Here is a 21,969-nt window from a genome sequence, read left to right on the forward strand (position 1 = left end):
TCAAATATTTTATCATTTTTTAAATTCAGGTTCAAAGTTTCTTGCTTTCCCAACAAAACCATAATATTTTCTGTTATTGTCAAAAATTGATTGCCGTATCTTTTATGTTAATCTAATTATTTTGTAAATATTTTTTGCGACAATTAAAAACAGAACTTTATTTTGACTTAAAAAATATAACAAATCGGGTAATATGTTAAATGGATTTCTTCATAGACATTCTGTAACATGTGTAATTAAATTCAGAAATTACAAAAAAAAAAAAAAAAAAAAATAAGAAAAAATAAGGGCTCTGAGGTAGAACCACGTCCACGTCGTAGAGCCTGGAAACACATAATTTATGTGGCTAAGAGTTCTGCCATAATTTAGAGAGACAAAACAATGACTAATAATGAGAAATTTTATTAATTAAAAAAAACTTTGCATTTTAATGGTATCTCGAATTAATGGAACTTTGTTGACAATACAGCAGTTCTTACACAGAAGAAGAGTTTCTTTTGTCCACTTTCATTAAGATGTACAGTCACTGGAATAATCCTGATTAAATTTTATCTTTCTTGTCGATATCACTGACGCAGATGAGGTGATAATTGCACATATCAAAAGTATTAATTGAACATGTGATCGCTATTTTAGATTGTACCATGCTTTGATCATAAATACCTGTATATATAAGTATAATAACTGTGAAAAAGAAAACAATACTTCTTGTTAGATACAAAGATTTGTTTAATATCGTTTAAAAAACACCATTCTCTTCGTAAAATCATGCATAGAATGAAGAATGTCCGTTTTCGGTTTTGGCATTTAAAACACAGTACTAGATTTACCGCTTTTGAGTATGCTGCATCTCCAGTTTAAGTATTCATACCTATTAATATTGTTGTTTTTTTTAATTGTATGAATCAATTTGGACATAAAGATTGTTCCCAAGAAATATGAAGTTATTCTGTTAGCCGGTTTTAATATAATCTATAAAACATCGCAATCCGGGACAGTCGGGAGTCGGGAGTCGGCAGTACTAGATTTACCGCCCACCTTACCCATTGCCATATTCTAAAAATAGACACAAACATTTATGGAGCATTAAAACTTTATGTTGTAAATAACATACAAAGTGATACTATCATGGCAGCTTTAGTTGGTAAGATATGATTATATTTTGTTCAAGTATCAAATAGAGATATTATAATTGTATGTGCATGCAAGATCCAATGGAATATGATGTTACCCGTCCGATGTCATGTCATGTCAACTTCACGTCTTGCTCAATTTTGTCGCGGAAAGCGTGTCTTGTAAATGTTAGCTATCAGGAGCACAAACAATTACAAATATTTTATGCAGATTGCATGACATTGATTTGATAATATGTTACATGATTTTGTTGTAGTCTTAACACCCGAACTGTTAAAAAAGCTGAAAGTTTGGGAGGGGGAGGGTAGCCGGTTATTGTGTATTTTGATCAGTATTCTACAAGAACATTTCATGTCACAGTGTCTATTAATAAAGTATCCAGAATTTAATTCCTCTATCAAATGATCTGACAGGTAGTAAATATGTTGTAATTGAAATTTAGTTACATGCATTTCCTGTCTCAACGCTCAACGGATCTCTATTTCACTGTTATAAATAAAAGTACATATAGGTACATGCTTTTCAGCTTTTGGTATGGGTATAGGGGCCCTCACTAAAGGACTTGTAATTTGTAACAAGTTTTAAAACTGGAAAGCAATTGGCCAGTATATGCATATCACATGAAATTAATTCAAATTGTCTGGGATGGATTTTGTCGGGTGGGGGTGGGTAGTGGTGGGTTCTAAATATGTGCATGGAATGAATTAATGCTATGTGGATGTGGAAAATGCATTTGCATTTTGTTGGTGACCCCTCATTTCATAAACACATCTGTAATGATTTGATTATGCTTGAATACTTGATAGTGGTTTATATTGAATAAATCAAAATTTCATTTGTGCTGCTGATTGCTCGAGAAAATTAATGGATGATAAATCACATTTTGTAGATTCTCAATCTGCTGTAGTACAACAGTCATTTCAAAATGGAGTTGATGAGGAAATCATCAATAATATCAAAGAACTGATCATCAACAGAACAGGTATGAATATTGAGGTTGCTCATTTGGGGAAAATCTGTTTTATGCACACCAAGTTTCTTTCAGGAAAGAGTTGTAATGAAATGCAATGAATCATTTACATTGAATTTTTGATGCATGTATATTTGGAATGTCAAATGGTGTTGAACTAAAATGATAAGTATACTGACCCATAATGACCCCAAGTAGACATTCTAGGGGTGTTGATATTTGAACAATTTTAACTTCTTTTTTCTTCTTATCAAAGTATATTAACATTGACAGCTAGATCCTATTCTAGTTTGTGTTTAGGAAAGTTTTCTGAACTATAGTCTCACTAGACAGTCTCTTTCTGAATTTTTACCTTAAAAATTCAGCTAAACCACCATCCCCACCCCCTGCATCTTTCTGATGGCATAGAAGCAAGCATGACTAGGAATTTCTTAACCAGCTTTGTGTAATTGATCTTGTGCTTTTCTTAAAACATGGATGACCATCAATCTAATTAAATTGGGATGACCATCTCAAGGTAGCTCACTACACTAAAGCTTATACTCTTTATGACACTACGTCACAAGATGGCGATTTACATGTTTTGTGAAATTATTTGTATTGATCGATGTGTTTGTCTATCATCATAGCTCAGTGGTTAAAGCATTGGGCTGGTGAACCGCAGATCTCGAGTTCAAATCCGTCAGGTTCTTTTGTTCATTTGTGTTGAAATAAATTTTTGAAAATCATGGTTTTATCCAAATTTGCATATTTTCTGCTTTTTTGACATAATTACTTATTATATATCATCATAATTTTTATGATTAAATCAATTCGTACTGATTTAAGAAACTATTTTAGAGTGTAGTGAGCCACCTTAAAAATCTTTTGAAATGATAAATTGAATACACTGCTGATTTCTGGATATGACTTTCAGGATACCCCCCAGTCAATGCAGACCATTTGTACGTCTTCAAACAGCACATGGATAATTTTCCTCACCCCTGTCCTACTATGGGTGATAGTATCTCTGGAGGAACTTTTCCTACCCCCAATCCAACACAAAACATTGCTGAAGATCTTGCAGGTTTGTTTCATTTGTTGTACATGTATCAGTGAAAATCATTTTGAATCTACTTCTTTATACTGCTCTGTATCAAAGCATTTCAAATTCAAGTATTGAAAGAGTAGTTAACAGAAACAAGATGTTATCTCATAACTTACCATATACATAATGTATTCCTTTTAGAATTTAAATTTCAACTTCTTACTTGCAATATCAATAGATATAATATGCAAAAATTGAGTGTATTAAATTGTATTCACAAAACAATCTAATTAAAATCAGACTTTTTAAATCTGTGCTGTATACTCTGCATAAATTGTACGGCATGGATCTAAGAAGTCTGATTTTAATTAGATTAATACACATGACAAGAACAGATATCAGCATAATGTTGATTAATTATTCCCCAATGTTAGGCGGGGGGGTGGGGGGGGGGGGGGGGGGTGGTCTGTATCTAAATCAAAATTATTTGAGTAAGGCTTAATCGTTTATTTCAAATTTTCAAATGTTTATATTTTGAATTTTGATACATTTACATGCAAGAGAATATATTTCTCCTTTAATCGTCAATAAAGGATTTGAATTAATTGAATATATAACATTTTCTTATTAGTTTTTGCTATATGATACAAATTTTATATTTGTCACGGTATGTCCACAAATCTGCTGCATCACACCGAAAACAGTTATAATTTCTCCTGGACACAGTTATATCACACCGGACAGTTATGATACTCTCCAAAATGGCTATATCATCCCTCACACACATTAATTCTGCATATTGATTAGCTCGGGTTTGAAATTCAAAATGGCTGTTGCTAAGTAAATGTAAACTGACGAGTGAAATTTTTCACTTTGATCAAATTTTTGCATTAAATTTCATTTAGTATGTGTTAATGAATTAAACTCTTTGGTTTTGTACTGTAGAAATGTTATATAACATATATGACTTCTCAGGCGACTATACCAAAATATTCACCCCTTCGTGACAGGAAAGCCCTGGGGGTTATGTTGCCCTCTGCCTATGATATTGGGCGACATAACACTCCAGGGTTTTCCTGTCACCTCGGGGCAAATATTATGGTATGACGTCCATGAAGCCATGTAATATATGTAGAATATGACATGATACAAAGTACATGATATATGCATGTGATGTGACCAATAGTGGATTTAAAGTATAAAAGTCATTTACCATCATTGTTGTTGTTTTTTATTACTATGTACCAATCCCTCTCATTTAATTGTAGGCTGGGAGGATGTTGATTCACAGCAATACAATTATGTACAGGCCATCTTTAACCATGTATCACAAGAGGATCAACAGCATGCATACAACCATTTCTTCCAAAAACTAAGTTAGTTTTTATTTAGGCATACAGCATAACAAATAATGAAATGTAGGGGCTAATTTTAATTAGACTGAGATTTGTATATGATTACATAGATGCCATTGAACTTCATGCTTTAAATGTTTACACTATACTGTATAGATCACAATAAAATGAATTACTTTAATTAAACACTACAGGTCGTGCTCCAAGAGTCCTGGAGTTTTCTCGCTTCCTGCTGATCTATGAAGGTAATGACCAGCCTGACACATCTCGCAAGACATTAGGTACTTCACAGTGAATTGATAAAAGGGATAACCCTGTTGTGTTTATCATGTACTACATGTACTATGATCTATAAATATGACATCTTGTACTCTAGTGACTTTGAATCTTAAACTTAGGAACAAGAGCAGAATTATCCCTTTTATAATTCTTATAAATGCATAAGGAAAATGTCATTCATTTTACCATATGAACCAATTAAGAACATACTTTGATGATTAAAGATTTACTGTACTGGATAGAACTTTTTCATAATGATTTTTTTTTTATTTCTTTGGCATTGCAGGGCAGCTATACTTAGAAAATGAAGAGTTCAGAGAAACTCTTAATAGTCATCTCAAAAGTATGGAACTTCTCAGAGAAATGTTGAGCTCTAAAGACACCATAATAGAAATATTGGGACAGTCCAGTTCAGACAGTATGAAAAAGATCGATGATCTACAAACGCACAAGTTAAACCTTCAGAGAATCCTGTGTACAGTCCAGCAGGAGAAGGCACAGCTCCAGCTAGACCATAATTCCCTGCAACAGAATCATAACCAGTGCCTTACTGAGCTGGAGGATGAAAGGAAGGACAAACAAATGTTAAAATACAGGTGTGAACAGTTACAGACAGACAAACAGGCACTTCAGAACACAATTACATCACAGACAGAAACAATCACAGACATGCAGGTCACCATTCATGAACACGAACACAATTCAGACAGACTGACCGACTCGATCACAGAGCTTAAACAGAAACTGCACAGAGAACGTTATGAGAAATCAACTATTTTGCAAAAGTTAGAGGAAAAGTTAGAAGTTATTTCAGAATTGGAGGAAGATAGGGCAATATTTATGATGGAAAATGAGGCACAGAGGGAATATTTTTTAGATGTGAAGGGGGAAAAAATAAGACTACAGAGAGAAAACAAAGATTTGAGAGAATTTGTAGAGATTTCCAGAAGTATTTTGGCTTCTCAATATGACAAACTGATTCAGTCAATGGAAGTAAATTTGGACAAACTTGATAGAAATTTGTCTCATATGACAGAAAGAAATTCCCATTTGTCCCAAACTGTGATGGAACAGTCCCAAACTATCACTGATCTTGAGAGCAGGAACTCTCATCTTGAAAGTACAACAGCAGAACAATGCATTACAATTTCTGATCTTGAGAGCAAGAACTCTCATCTTGAGAGCAAGAACTCACATCTTGAATGTTTAACAACAGATATTCAAAGTAAAAACACTCAGCAAAACAAAACAATTACTGAGCTTCAGCAACAAAACCAAGGGTTTCAGCAACAAAACCAAGGGCTTCAGCAACAAAACCAAGGGCTTCAGCAACAAAACCAAGGGCAGCAATTTTTCATTCTTTTCTTAGTGGTGGTCATCTTCACACTGATCTGTTTACAATTCTCAAATCAAGGAAGCAATGACAACATCATATCATAGCACAATGACAACATCATATCATAGCACAATGTCAACATCATATCATAGCACAATGACAACATCATATCATAGTACAATGACAACATCATATCATAGCACAATGACAACATCATATCATAGCACAATGTCAACATCATATCATAGCACAATGACAACATCATATCATAGCACAATGACAACATCATATCATAGCACAATGTCAACATCATATCATAGCACAATGACAACATCATATCATAGCACAATGACAACATCATATCATAGCACAATGTCAATGCTATATCACATCATATTACACTCCAATTATAAGTGCTTTAATACTGTACATACCGTCACCAGCTATTTGCATTACATTGTACAGTACATACATGTATATACTTCATTCAACTCTGAAACATTACCTGTATACTATAAGACTCTCTTCTTAATCCATTTTCTGTTGGTCCTTGTAGATAAAATCAATGACAGACATTGTATATAAAGTCACAAACACATACTAGTATGCACTTAACCAAATATCATTAGATTTTGTAAATATATGTATAAAACAAATTTTTATTGATTAGCACATTTTATTCAGACAATCTTTTAGTTCTTTTAATATGTTGATCACTAGTGCTACTTTGTGTGTGCTTTCTTTAGGTTGTTTTTATGTTATTTTTTGTAGTTTATTTATAGATAGTGATTATGATAAGCTTAATATCAAATTCAATGGATATTTGGTTCTTTAGTGCCAGTCATTGTGTTATGTCACAAAATAAGCATTAATATATGAGTCTGTCACAAGATTAAGATAAATGAATATAGCAATTCTAGTATTTAATGAAACTAACAAATATTACATGAATGAAATGAAATTAGTACTGTTTGGAAATGGCAATTACTTTTATATTATAAAGGGTCAGTATAGTTGTATGTTACTGTGTCAAATTTCTTTTTATTTCAGTTTTCAAATATAGTTTAATATTTTACATTTCCCCCAATTATTTTCATACTATTAAAGGGGTATGGACACGATTTGAACTGAAAAATTTCAAATTTTATTTTTTCTATTTTTATTGTTTACAATGCTTAACTAAAGTATTTCTAATGGTCAACCAAATTTTGAACATCAGTTGTTGAGTTACAAGTGAGTTACAGCACTCACAATTTGTATAGTTATGTAAACAAAATTCGTGCCATGTTTTTGTGTTCATATAAATTGCTTACTAGAAAATAGCATGTTTAAAATGAAATGAGATGTGCCAAACACTAGAAACTATTTAATTGTGTTCAGAATTAACTTGTAAATTGAAAAAGTTTGCTTGAAAACGAAACTTGTACTGGTATGTTTAACCTATGTAAACAAAAACATGGCACGAGCCTTGTTTACATAACAAAGAATTGTGAGCTCTGTATCTCCCGTGTACCTCGACAACTGACATTCAAATTTTGGTTGACCATTAGAAATATCTTAGTTAAGGATTCTACACATAAAAAATGAAAAAATAAAATTGAAAATTTTCAGTTCAAATCGTGTCCATGCCCCTCTAATAATCTATCTTTAGTTATATACTGGTATTCTATTAATACTGATGTTGTGTTGAGTACTCAGAAAATCAAGTCTGTATTTGGTATTTTTAATGCCGAATGATGTTTACTTTTTTTTCAATTGTTGGCACAAAATTTCATGAATTTGTGTATTTTTTTTTTTTTTTTTTTTTATACAGTTTTGCAATTTTGTAGAAATACATATTTGTTTTCTTACTTTTTGAGCAAAAATTGTGCTTTGTTGAACACTTGATTCCATGGTCTGACAAAACTACAAAAACAGTATCATTTATAGTTATGAATTCAATAGGTACTTTATTGTTAGATGGTATTAATATGAATTTTTCTTTAAAAGTCAATTTTTAACACCCATCCCACGCAAAGTCTGGCTTTACTCTGATATTTTTTTTTGAGGTGTAATTTGAGCTTTTATTGTTTTACAGAGGCTAATTAAGAAATGCAATAATGATTGTCTGATTATGTATATATATTTTCTTAAAATTTCTGAAACCTCACTAGATTTTGTCATCTTTGCCTGTTGTAATTTTCAGTTCTATTTTGTGTCTTGCCACATGATTTTATATCCATTTACATGTCCCTAAATGTCCATTTTAATGTGTTCAGTAAGACATATGTCTCATTTACATGCAAATCTCCATTTTCTGACAGGGATGAAAACATGTGTTCAATATAACAGCTCTAGACATGCATATATTCTCAAAAAGGTTTTTATGTATATCAAAAGCTTTCATGTATATTTGAATTTCAACTCTTGGAAATCATGTCTAATAACACATATCTAAATTGTATAGACATTCATGACAACCATCATTCATTGAGGACATTTTCATTTTACTGTGATGCTATATTTAGCAGATTTCTAGAGAGAGATTATAAAATGTTCTTTTATTCACATATATACTGTATGCAGGTCAGGTTAAAACATTCTGCATTTTTAATACTATTGCAATTATATTTTAGAATTGTTTTTTTTAAAAAGTTCTCAACTTCATATTTGTTTTTAAAAAATAGGGTGCAAAATACAAGTAATAAGAGCAGCAGTGTACATAATTTTAGGTATGTTAAATATTTCATGTGATTATTTTTTTAATGAAAATTTTTAATCATATTGATTAGAAATCAACATGTAATATACATTCTGTACATAGCATACAATATTGCATTAGTGTAATATTATTTATATAAAATATTTATATATTTGTATATAGTAATTCTAATACATATGTAATAAAACAGTCTATGTAGAAGTACACTTTTTTGCTTTAATTTATGAAATCGGGATCGAGATTCATTTAATACCAGAAGTTGTGTGTTTACATTGACAGGTGTCATTCTCACACGCACGGGCTCCTGTGATTTCTCATTGGAAGCAAGACATGACAGTGAAGACTTAGTATACATGATATTATAGGAATATGATACTTCAATAACAAGGTTATTTAAATCAGGTGTCCATCAAAACGGCCATTTTATTTTTTATCAAGTCGATAGATTAAGGTATCACACCGGTAATTATTTTCACTATATATTAGTATTATTACTATAGAGGGGAAAAAAATCAGTTTACAGAATTGATACCGAATAACGCAGTCGGAAACGTTCTATGTTACCTATCTCATCTGCCGACATCAGAAAAACAACACCCTACGCGGCATTTTCGAAAAAAAAAAAAATGCCCGCAAACAAGACTACCCTCAAATCCACGTGTTTTTCACGTGTGTAAAGAGCCGGAGTGCACCTCAGGAAGTAGCCTCAGCTACCAACAGCAAATAGTTCCTTTGTATACACTTGGTTATTTCTACAAATTACACAAAATTTCCTAATCAGGGGTACAGAAATTAAGAGAAAAGAAGAAGAGGAAATGAGAAAAATTGTGCAAGGAAAAAAATATTTCTCTAAATATATGGAACTACAATTGACTAATGAACCCAAGTTCATTTTAATTGGACAATTACCGGTGTGATACCTTAAGGGATTCTATGGAGCGCCAAATTAACATAAACTCAAATAATTGAAGATATCTTCAATCATTTGAAGATATCATCAATTCATTTGATGCGTGCAACAATTTAATTAAAGATCTCTTCAAATAATTAATGATATCTTCAATTCTGAATTATTGCGTGCATTAATTGAATTGATGATAGCATTAATTCTTCAGCTGAATTGATGTGTGCTTTAATTGAATTAATGATCTCTTCAAATGAATTAATGATATCAACAATACTTATCATTTCCATTAGTGGAACTCTTCAAATTAAAGGCGTGTAAAGTCGTGCTACCGGGACAACATACGTAAACATTACTTGGGCATATGTAATATAAATTATGGTATCGAATACATATTATAACCGACTGCAAACCACGACACTGATTAAAATTCTAAAGGCAAATTTAGGAATTGATTATTCTTACAAGAAAACAGACGAACTTATTAAACTATGTGAAGGATCTGCCAAATCTAACCGATATAAAGCATCAATCGCAAGAAGAACTGTGAAGGGAAAAACCAAAATGCACATCCGACACAATAACTTTTCTTGTAATTAATGGTATTCATATGTTATTAGAATTATTCTGTCAGACTATGAAGACTTTCCATTTTATCATACAATTTGGACAGGTTCATATGGGCATGGACTTTGTAATTGTTAATGTACCCCCCTCTCTCTCTCTCTCTCTCTCTCTCTCATTTTTCAATATTTTAGAATAAGTTATGTATTTGCCAAACTGCATTTTTTAAGACGTTTATAACACTAATTAACACAAGAAATGCGTTTCCAAACTGCATCTAAGCTATTTTGAAAATTACAAAATATTGATTGACTTAGGACAGAGAACATCGTTGTTTGGAATTTTTAAATTAGGTGTAGTAGAGTTTTAAAAAACATGTAACATCCTTGATAAACTAGTGTTAGAATATTTGAAAAATACAGTTTGACCAATTCTATTTAAAGATACACAATGTACTTTAACTTAAAAAGGGGGGGGGTGTTTGCTATGAACGTTTAGTTTATGTCCCAGTAATCTCGCACTTACTCGCGAGACTTGTGCATTTTCTTACCAATGACGCACAAGAGTCATCAAAGTGCGATAACTCTAATGAGCTGGTAATGAGAAGTATTGAATTGATGCGCACAACAATTCAATACTTCTCATTACCAGCTCGTTGGAGTTATCGCGCTTTGATGACTCTTGTGCGTCATTGGTAAGAAAATGCACAAATCTCGCGAGCAAGTGCGAGATTACTGGGACATAAACGGAACAAAACGTACATAACACCCCCCCCCCTTTTTTAAGAGTTAAAATGCATGGTGTATTTTTAAATAAAATTACCATTAGTCAAACCGCATTTTTCAAATATTCTAACACTATCTTATTAAAGATGTTACATGTTTTTTAAACTCCACCACATCTATTTTAAAAATTCCAAACAACGATGTTCTCTGGACATCCAAGTCCATCAATATTTTGTAATTTTCAAATTAGCTTAGATGCAGTTTGGAAACGCATTAGGTGTGTTAATTAGTGTTATAAACGTCTTTAAAAAATGCAGTTTGGCATATACATGTATATAACTTGTTGTAAAATATGGGGAGGGGGGGGGGGTGTACGTGTACGATTACAAAGTCCATGCCATATGAACCTGTCCTAATTGTATGATAAAATAGAATATCCTCATAGTCTGACAGAATAACTTTAAAAACATTAATCACATTGATTACAAGAAAATTTCTTGTGTTGGATGTGCATATAGGTTTTTCCCTTTACAGTTCTTCTTGTGATTGATGCTTTATATCGCACGGTCAGATTTGGCAAATTTAGTAGCTTCTCTCCCTCACATAGTTTAATAAGTTCGTCTGTTTTCTTGTAAGAATAATCAATTCCTAAATTTGACTTTAGAATTTTAATCAGCGTTGTGGTTTGCCGTCGGTTATAATATATATTCGATACCATTATTCATATTACGTATGCCTAAGTAATGTATTCACATTATGTTGTCCCGGTAGCACGACTTTACGCGCCTTTAATTTGAAGAGTTCCACTAATGGAAATGATAAGTATTGAAGAGAGCAATAATTGATATAATGCGTGCATTATATCAATTCAATTGAAGAGAGCAATAATTGATATAATGCGTGCATTATATCAATTCAATTGAAGAGAGCAATAATTGATATAATGCGTGCATTAAATCAATTGATGAGAGCAATAATTGAATTGATGCGCGCATTAATTCATTTGATGAGAGCAATAATTGATTTAATGTGCTCATTAATTCAATTATTGCTCTCTTCAATTGAATTAATGATATCTTTAATTCATTTGAAGAGAGCAATAATTCTTTTAGAGAGAGCAACTATATAGTTAAAGATATCTTCAATTCAATTATCCACAATTGAATTAATGATATCTTTAATTGAATTGTTGCTCTCTTTAAAAGAATTGATGCACGCATTAATTCCTTAAACAAATGCATTGTAAATGATTTAAAGATATCTTCAATTGAATTAAAGAGATCATCAAATTATTTATACTGAGCTCTAAATTAATTATTCCGAGCAATATTTTTACTAAATTGATGCTCTGATCAATTGAATTGAAGAGAGCAATAATTGAATTAATGCGCGCATCAAATCTATTATTGCTCTCATTATTTCAATTAATGTGCGCAACAATTGAATCGAAGAGAGCAATAATTGAATTAATGCGTGCATTAAATAATTTATTGCTCTCATTAATTCAATTGATGGCTGCATTAATTCAATTGATGAGAGCAATAATTGAATTGAAGTGTGCATTAATTCATTTGATGAGAGCAATAATTGATTTAATGCACACATTAATTCAAATTAAAGAGAGCAATAATTGAATTGATGATATCTTCAAATAATTGAAGATATCTTCAATTATTTGAGTTTATGTTAATTTGGCGCTCCATAGGATTCTGCAAGAACATGTACCCCCTCATGAACAGGTTGGGAACACTTCCCCTACTGCGAGATATTCTCCCTAAAACGCAACTATTTCTCTCTAGCGAGAGTAAATTTATCCCTTATCCCTTACAATTGAGAAAAACGCCCATGGAGTATGTTTACTTTCTCGCTAAAGAGGGATAATCACGTTTTTAGCGCAAAGATCTCACTATAGGGGAAGTGTTCCCAACCTGATGAATACAGTTAATCAATTAAAGGTACATTGATTTATTCAACTGAAAATATAGTAACAGACACAAAATTTCTTATAATTATGTACAATTTGGATGGTTGAAAGATGGCAGTGATTAAGGTCATGTGCGACATTACTCGATAATATATAATTTTTCATGACATTTTGGGTAAATTCGACTTGCATCCTCTCATTTTCTACTAAAGCAATATATATATATATATATATATATATATATATATATATAGTCGAATTTACCCAACATGTCATGAAAAATTATATATTATCGAGTATATATATATATATATAACCATTGAGGTACATTACTGGGTTACTTTTAGAGTTCACATATTTTAACTGGTTGTGGCAAGTTAAAAACTTCGGCTTGTGTATTACTGAAGGTTGTATAGACACAACTAAGTTATTGTGGCAAAGAAGATAGAAAAATCTTAGGATTAATTGGGACTCAAACCCAGGACCCTTACATGTTAGGTGATCTATCACTGAGCTGACCAGAACAATATATGAAGTATGGTAATATTACTACAACATGGAATATAAACCTATTTCTGATATAAAGAACCGAGATAAAGAAATGTCACATGACATACCTCAAGTCCAAATTGATTGTGAGACTTTGGTTTACTTTATCAAAATCATTGAAAATAACAAAAAGCGTGCATTAGCTTTTTTAAAGCTATATAGCTAAATCAAGTCATTTTGTCAAGCAACTTATGCTATGCAAGATAATGTCTTGAAAGTTCAAAATAATTCCATCACATGTGTTATTGACAAGGTGTTGATTATTGTACATCTGATTTTTATGACACTTAAATGTGAGCTTATGCCATACAGTTTATGAAGAGTAGGACCCCCACTAAAAATCTCCCGATTAAAAAAAACGACTCGAGTAGTTTTCTTAAGAAAAACTGGATCTAGAGTTAACTGTAGGATCTCCAACTATCACCATGGAAATCCCACCCCAGAGTAAGTTTTCCAGGGGAGAAATTTTACTCTAGTATGCAGTTTCCCCCATGACCAGTTTTCCTCTTAAATTCCTATTCTGTGTCTCTTTATATTTGCTGTACTTATTAACGACATGTGCAACGTTTCTGACATTTTTATGCCCCCCTTCAAAGAAGTGATGCCTCCCTTCAAAGAAGAGGGGCATATTGCTTTGCACCTGTCAGTATTTCAGTCGGTAGACCACATGTTGTCCATTAAATATCTTGAGAACCCTCTGCTTGACAGACATCAAACTTGGTACACTGGTACATCCTAAGGAGTAGATGACCCCCTATTGATTTTGAGGTCACATGGTCAAAGTTCAAGGTCAAACTGGACATAGGGATATACTGTCTGCTCTGTATCTTGAGAACCCTTTGCTTGACAGACATGAAACTTGGTACACTGGTACATCTTTAGGCAAAGATGACCCCTATTGATTTTGAGGTCACATGGTCAAAGATCACAGGTCAAACTAGGCATATATAGGAATATACTGTCAGCTCTGTATCTTGAGAACCCTTTGCTCTGATGGTACACTGGTACATCTTAGGAGAAAATGACCCCTATTGAAGTTTAGGTCACATGGTCAAAGGTCAGGGGTTAAACTGGACATAGTAATATGTTGTTTCCTATATTTTAAGAATTAATTGCTTGATTGACACCAAACTTGGTATACTGGTACAGCATATATAAGGAGTAGATGACCCCTATTGATTTTTAGGTCACATGGTCAATCCACTTTTGACATAGGAAGATATTGTCTGCTCAATATTTTGAATTGGTGATACTTAAATGACAGTCTTCACGAAAACATTTAAAACTTGCGGACCAGTGAACTGTCTGAATTTACTGGCCCACAATGAAATTTACTGGCCCCCTAAATTTTCATATGTTTATTACATACATTATGGAATGCATTGTAAAATTAATTTACTGAAACTATGGTTATTACTCGTATTCATATCCACCCTAAGACATCCTTTCTGTCGATACCAGAAAAACAACACCGTACACGGTATTTTCTCTCTCTTCGCCCGCAAACAACAAGACTACAAATTCAGGTATTTTTCAAACACGAAAATAGCCCGAGTGCACCTTAGGAAGTAGCCTTCTCTACCAACATCAAAGTAGTCTTCTCTACTAACATCAAATGTAAACGATTGATTAATTCTATAAACTATAGATATTGAATAAGATCAGAGGTAACTGCAATTGACGAAGTTCATTTTAATTGGACATTGCAATAAAGCAGCAATTACCGCAATCTCTACCCAGAGTTATCATTCCTTGCTCTCACTTACACCTCTGTTAACGTCTGAAAATAAGCAATGTTATTCCACATGTAAATCCACTTTTTTTTTATGGCTAATAAAACTAAAAATTATTTTATAAAATATCTGGGAAAATGTAGGACAAGCAACTATTTGTAGATTTTTTTCCATTACTGTATATTCTTCATGTACCTATGTACAGGCCTGGTGCAATAGAACTACCCAACATCCACGTTTCAACCCAAATCAATGCTTCTTGTGTCACAAAAATACTTGACATCTGCTCAGTATTTATTTATTTACGTATATTTTTGTAACTGAAGTCAAAACCATGCATACTTTATTTGAGCATACGTGCCATTTTAGAAAAATCTTGTAAAACCCTTGAGACGGTGACAGAGGTGTAAGTGAGTGTAAGGAACGATAACTCTGGGTAGAGATTGCAATTACTGGTGTGTGGTGCGATACTGAACGCAGCCATTTTTGTTGTTTCAACAAGTTGTTCGTTTAATATTCACGTGATCAACGTACAAGTTATCTTCTTGACAATTACAAGTATAGTTATCGTTCTTTACGAAATAAACAAACCACGATGTCCAAACGCTTACTTTATGTGCTGTTTTTTTATTTATTTTTATGGTAGATTTAAGCAAATAAGACATTTAGAATATCTAAATCCAAAATTATATAATGTGACTTACAAAAAGTCTACAAGCCCATCGGACTTTCTGATTTTTAATTTTCATTGACCCGATTGTAAAATTCACTGGCCTCAATCTTCAGACCACTGAGTTTTCATGAAGACTGATTAATGATACATGTGTATAACCCTTTTCAATTTTGCACCATAGGGGGCATATATGTTTTACAAACATCTCTTGTTTCTAAATTATTTTTAGGTCATCTGAGTAAACTCCGGTGACCTATTACAATTGGTTTTCGTCCGTCGTCGTACGTTAACAATTGAACATTTTTAACTTCTTCTTAATAACTACCAGTCCAATTCTTTTCAAATTTGGTATGAAGCATCATTGGGACAAGGGGGACATAAATTGTAAATTTCAGGACTCCAGTACCCCTGGGGCCCTAGGAACGGGGCAAAAACTGTCCAAAAATGACCAATTTTCAAAAATTTTCTCAAGAACCACACACATGTAAGAAAAACTAAATGCATAGTGATGTAGAGTAGGAAGGCCTCTACCAAAATTGTAAATTTCATGATCCCCAGGGTAGGGTTCTGACCCCAGGGCGGGGCCAAACTTGTTATATAGTGTTTATGTGTAAAACACTTTAATTACATCTTCTTTAATGCTATTGATACTAAATTGATAGTAAATAGATATTTAGAAAGAACAGGTAGTCCTTTACCAAAATTGTAAATTTGATTATTCCAGGGGTAGGGGTTTTGGTATCAGGGTGGGGCCAAAATGGTCAGTTATTAAATGTGTGAACAATAGACATTTTTAACTTCTTCTTGATAACTATCATTCCAATTCTTTTCAAATTTGGTATGAAACATATTTGGAACAAGGGGAACATAAATTGTAAATTCCAGGACTCCAGCACCCCTGGGGCCCTAAGGGTGGGGCAAAAACTGTCCAAAAATGACCAACTTTCAAAAATCTTCTTCTCAAGAACCACACACATGTAAGAAAAACTAAATGCATAGTGATGTAGAACAGGAAGGCCTCTACCAAAGTTGTAAATTTCATGATCCCCGGGGTAGGGGTTCTGACCCCAGGGCGGGGCCAAACTTGTTATATAGTGTTTATGTGTAAAACACTTAAATAACATTTTCTTTAGTGTTTTTGATACTAAAAATTGAAACTAAATGGATAGAGCAGGTAGTCTTTTACCAAAATTGTAAGTTTGACTTTCCCCAGAGTAAGGGTTTTGACCCCAGGGTGGGGCTAAACTTAGTATATAGTATTTATGTGTAAGTTTGCTGATACTGTATAAAATCTAAATGCATACTTAGGAATAGCAGAAAAGGATTTACAAAAAATGGTGAATTTCACAACCCAGGATTATGACTTTAAGATGAGTCCAAATTAGTCATATATTTTGATGTTTTAATTTAATACACCTATTATTTAAAGTCTTTCATCAGTGTATGCACTTTTGAGGGCAGTGAGGTTTTAAGAACACATCTTGTTTTATACTGTTGCTGAACATTAGAATTTAGCTTAGATATTCAGAACAGGAAATTTTTTTCTAGATTTCATAGCCCATGGAAGTAGTGATACTTTTTCACTAGTATTCAGGTGACCGATAAGGCATGTGGGCCTCTTGTTCTTGTATGAATTTTCAAAAAAGTTTTAAATTTTATACTATTATAGTAATATTACCATACTTTGTATATCAGCCTTGGTAGCTCAGTGGATAGATCACCTAGCTAGTAATGTAAGGGTCCCAAGTCCAATACCCAATTATTTCAAAGATGCTACAGAACTAATAATGTCCATTTGTACAGCTTGCTGTAATATGTAAAAGCTGACCTTACATTTCTGTAGAAACAAGATAGAATGCAAGTGAATTGTATGTGAAATGTCACCAAAAATTATATATTATTCAGAAATGTAGTGTATGACCGTAAAGTAGCACTTCGATGCTCACCAAAACTGAAGGCTCAAGTGAGATTTTTTGATAAATATTTGTTATCAAACTTTTCACATTTTCATCTTCTCTAAAAGAACTAGCCAATTTCAATCATTTACTTGGCATATTGGAATCTTTTGTAAAAGGGATTCAAGTTTTTTTCACACGAACGGCCACACTCATTGAAAGGGGAGGTAATTGAAAACAAATTAACATAGGATGGGTGTCTTTAAAACATTTCTCAACAAGAACCACTGCCAATATTTACAATTATTAGCTTCGTTAATATATTTATGCCCCCCTTCAAAGAAGAGGGGCATATTGGTTTACACCTGTAGGTCGGTATGTTGGTCGGTAGACCACATGTTGTCCACTCAATATCTTGAGAACCATTCACTTGATGATAATGATATTTCATATGTGGGTTCGTTATGAGTAGAAGAGGACCCTATTGTTTTTCAGGTCAAAAGGTCAAGGGTCAATCTACTCTGGACATAGGAATATACTGTCCGCTCAATATCTTAAGAACACTTTGCTTGACAGACATCAGATTTGGCACACTGGTACATCCTAAGGAGTAGATGGCCCCTATTTATTTTGAGGTCAAAGGTCAAGGGTCAAACTGGACATAGAAATATACTGACCACTCAATGTCTAGAGAACCCTTTGCCTGACACGCATCAAACTTGGTACACTGGTATATCTTTAGAAGAAGACCCCTATTGATTTTGAGGTCACATGGTCAAAGGTCAAGGGTCAACTGGACATTGGAATATACTCTCAGCTCAATATCTTGAGAACCCTTTGGTTGATAGACATTAAACTTGGTACATTGGTACATCTTCAGGAGATGATGACCCCTATTGATTTTATGGTCAAAGGTCAAGGGTCAAACTGGACATAGGAATATACCGTCCGTTCAATATCTTGAGATCTCTTTGCTTGACAGACATCAAAGTTGGTACACCGGTACATCTTCAGGAGAAGATGACCCCTATTGATTTCGAGGTCACATGGTCAAAGGTCAAGGGTCAAAGTGGACAATGGAATGTACTTTCAGCTGAATATCTTGAGAACCCTTTGCTTGACAGACATCAAACTTGATACACTGGTACATCTTCAGGAGATGATGACCCCTATTGATTTTGAGGTCACATGGTCAAAGGTCAAGGGTCAAACTGAACATAGGAATATACTATCCATTCAATATCTTGAGAACTCTTTGCTTGGTTGACATCAAACTTGGTACACCGGTACATCTTCAGGAGAAGATGACCCCTATTGATTTTGAGGTCAACGGTCATTGAAACTAAACTTCATACACTGGTACAGCATAAGGAGTAGATGACCCCTATTGATTTTTAGGTTACATGGTCAATCCACTCTTGACATAGGAAGATATTGCCTACTCAATATTTTGAATTGATGATACTACTCTCAATTAAATGATGTGTATATAACGCTATTCAATTTTGCACCATGGGGGCATATGTGTTTTACAAACATCTCTTGTTTAGATTTGAGTTTGTTTAAGCTATATATGATTCCAGATAGCCTTGTGCCCTTCCTTAAATTCCATTCAAGCACTCTACATTGAGATGTAGAGAGTACACAAACAAAATTTTGGGAGGAGGACCAGACTAGATCCCAGACTAATATTGGGGCCACAGGAGGGGTGCAAGTTCTACATGTATAGGGGATTATCTTTCTAAAATCTTCTCTATTTCCACTAAGCATTTAAAAATATTCCCGGGTAAAGGGCATTCAAGTTGTTCAATGAAAGATCCCGCTCCTTTCCATGGGGAGATAATTACAAAATAGTAACAATGTGGTAGCTTTTGAAAATCTTCTCCAGAACCACCAAGCCAATTTCAACCCACATCTCTTTTGAAGGGGATATAATAATAAAATGGTGGTGCCTTTTGAGAATCTTTTCCAGAACCTTTGAGTCAATTTCAACCACACTCGGAACTAAGAATTCTTGGGTAAAGGGATTCAAGTTTGTTCACACGGAGGCCACACCCCTTTCCATGTCTCGGGCAATAATAGTAGAATAGTAAAAATAAGGTGGTATCCTTTGAAAATATTCTTTTCCAGAAACAATCAGTGAATATCAAACCCAAATTTAGATTAAAGTATTATTGGGTACACAAAATGAAAATAGTGAATAAACTGGTATCCTTTGAAAATGATATGGTTTTGGACTCTTCTGCGTTTTACCCTGAAAAAAATGTTCAGACATACCATAAAATGGGCATTTTTGTGGTTTTTCCTTTTTTGGTGAATTTTGTGGATGAAAAAAAAATTGCAAAAATCACAATCGCAAAATAGATAAATATTATAATAGAGTCAAACCTCGTTATCCCGAACTCGATGGGACCAAAAAAAAACTTTGAGATATCTGAGTATTTGAGATATCGAGGATAAAATAGTTTTAAAATAAGTGATTGGGACTTCCAAATCACTTCGATACATCCATGGTATTTGATTTGATTCATTATGGTTTTATGACATTTTGTTTAGATACCGAAGTTCAGCTGTATACAGACACACACATGCATAGTTATAATGAAAATGCAAAAATCAAAAATGCAGAAAATAATTTGCTACCTTTTAGTGATCAAATCACAAAAAATTCCAACCATAGAAAATACCAGCTTTACGGTATGTCTCATGGAAATTGTTTAATTTTGATGCAACTTTTGCATCAAACAAAACATTGGTGAGTGTATATTTAAATATTTAGTGACATGAGAACGAAATAATGAATTGCTATCTGTACTTTGTCAGATGTCATTAGCAGCAGAGGAGGAGAGTGACCACCCTGGCTGTGATGTGACGGCCATGTTGGATCTCCAGGTATCCGAGATTGAAATGCTGACCAGTATGTTCCCTGACAAAGCAGAGTTTTCACTTGATGACCCTTCTGCACTGGAGAATGTAAAGTCTTTCTTAGCAGGACATATTAAGTATGAATATCTTCACAAAAGAATAGGATTCTCTCTTCATGTTCATCCAGAAGGATCTCAGGTGCACATCAATACATCATTACATTAGTATATTAAACATTAAACTGTGGTACTTTTAGGAAGTTAAAATCTGAATAAGAATTTCATAAATGTTGATTTGCAGAAATGTTTTTTTTCTCTCTCGTCAAATGTATCAAATGTTTAAATTAAAACATTAAAAAAATTAGCTGATGTACACAATTTCCTGCATCTCACATATATATGCAATAATTTTTCGTGATTTGTATTTTTTAAAAAAAAATTACATGCAAATCTCGCACGGATTGCTGGTACATGTGTTTATTTATTTTAATCACACTGTCAAACTTAAAAGCGTATTTTGTAGCATATTCACATACATGTAATAATCTTGCCCCATTGATTGAATATTTCAGTTATCAGTGGAATTGGTATGCACTTTCCCCCATGAGTATCCCCAAGCTCCTCCAAATGTTTTCACTCGATGTCCAAATATGAGTAAGGAGAATCATAGGAAACTCAACGAGGATTTGCATGAATTCATGCAGAGTTTGGACCGTGGAGAAATCTGTATGTATTCAGTGATCGAATGGATTCAAGACAACATTGATAACTATGTTCAGGCATTGAAAGAGAGCGATTCCGTTCCAGTCACTGAGGTTCAGTATGATACAGTATTGTCTAGGCTGTGGATCTACAGTCACCACATCTACAGCAAGTTCAAACGGAGGGACATTCTGGACTGGGCAGACGAATTGAAATTAACTGGATTTAGTCTACCTGGAAAACCCGGTGTAATCTGTGTGGAGGGGTACAGTCGCAATGTGGAGGACTACTGGCATCGACTGAGGGGGATGAACTGGAAAAGGATTGTTATCAGAGAGAAAGAGGAGGTGGACATTGGTGATGATGATATTGTCAAACATCGAAAATTTTCAAACTTTGAGGAAAAGGTGTTCAATGTCCGAGGAGGCAAAGGGAGGGAGTACCACATGGACTTTGGACAGTTACACTCCTATCTTGAAGAACATCAGAGTGGGCATATATTTAGCATATATTTTGGGGTTGATGGGAAAACTAATTAAAACTCTGGGTTGTATATTCTAATAAATGCATGTACATGTTTAGTATGAATACTGGACTTTGTTTTCATTTTTGAAGATGAAAGTTAATCCTATAA

The 21,969-nt window shown here is 33.4% G+C and overlaps 1 protein-coding gene across 1 annotated transcript; it reads left to right on the forward strand.

Annotated features, from left to right (window-relative positions):
• The first annotated feature begins 1,057 nt into the window (after positions 1–1,057).
• LOC125679996 (uncharacterized) lies at positions 1,058–21,923 on the forward strand. The gene is made up of 9 exons (XM_056153416.1): positions 1,058–1,144; positions 2,024–2,116; positions 3,021–3,170; positions 4,400–4,507; positions 4,681–4,767; positions 5,052–6,204; positions 6,873–6,927; positions 20,593–20,832; positions 21,206–21,923. Exons 1-9 carry the CDS (start codon positions 1,129–1,131, stop codon positions 21,872–21,874), a joined length of 2,571 nt encoding a protein of 856 aa, XP_056009391.1. The 5' UTR covers positions 1,058–1,128; the 3' UTR covers positions 21,875–21,923.
• Positions 21,924–21,969: the final 46 nt, after the last annotated feature.

Source organism: Ostrea edulis, chromosome 2, assembly GCF_947568905.1.
Source record: "Ostrea edulis chromosome 2, xbOstEdul1.1, whole genome shotgun sequence".
In the NCBI taxonomy this organism is placed as follows: Eukaryota; Metazoa; Mollusca; class Bivalvia; order Ostreida; family Ostreidae; genus Ostrea; species Ostrea edulis.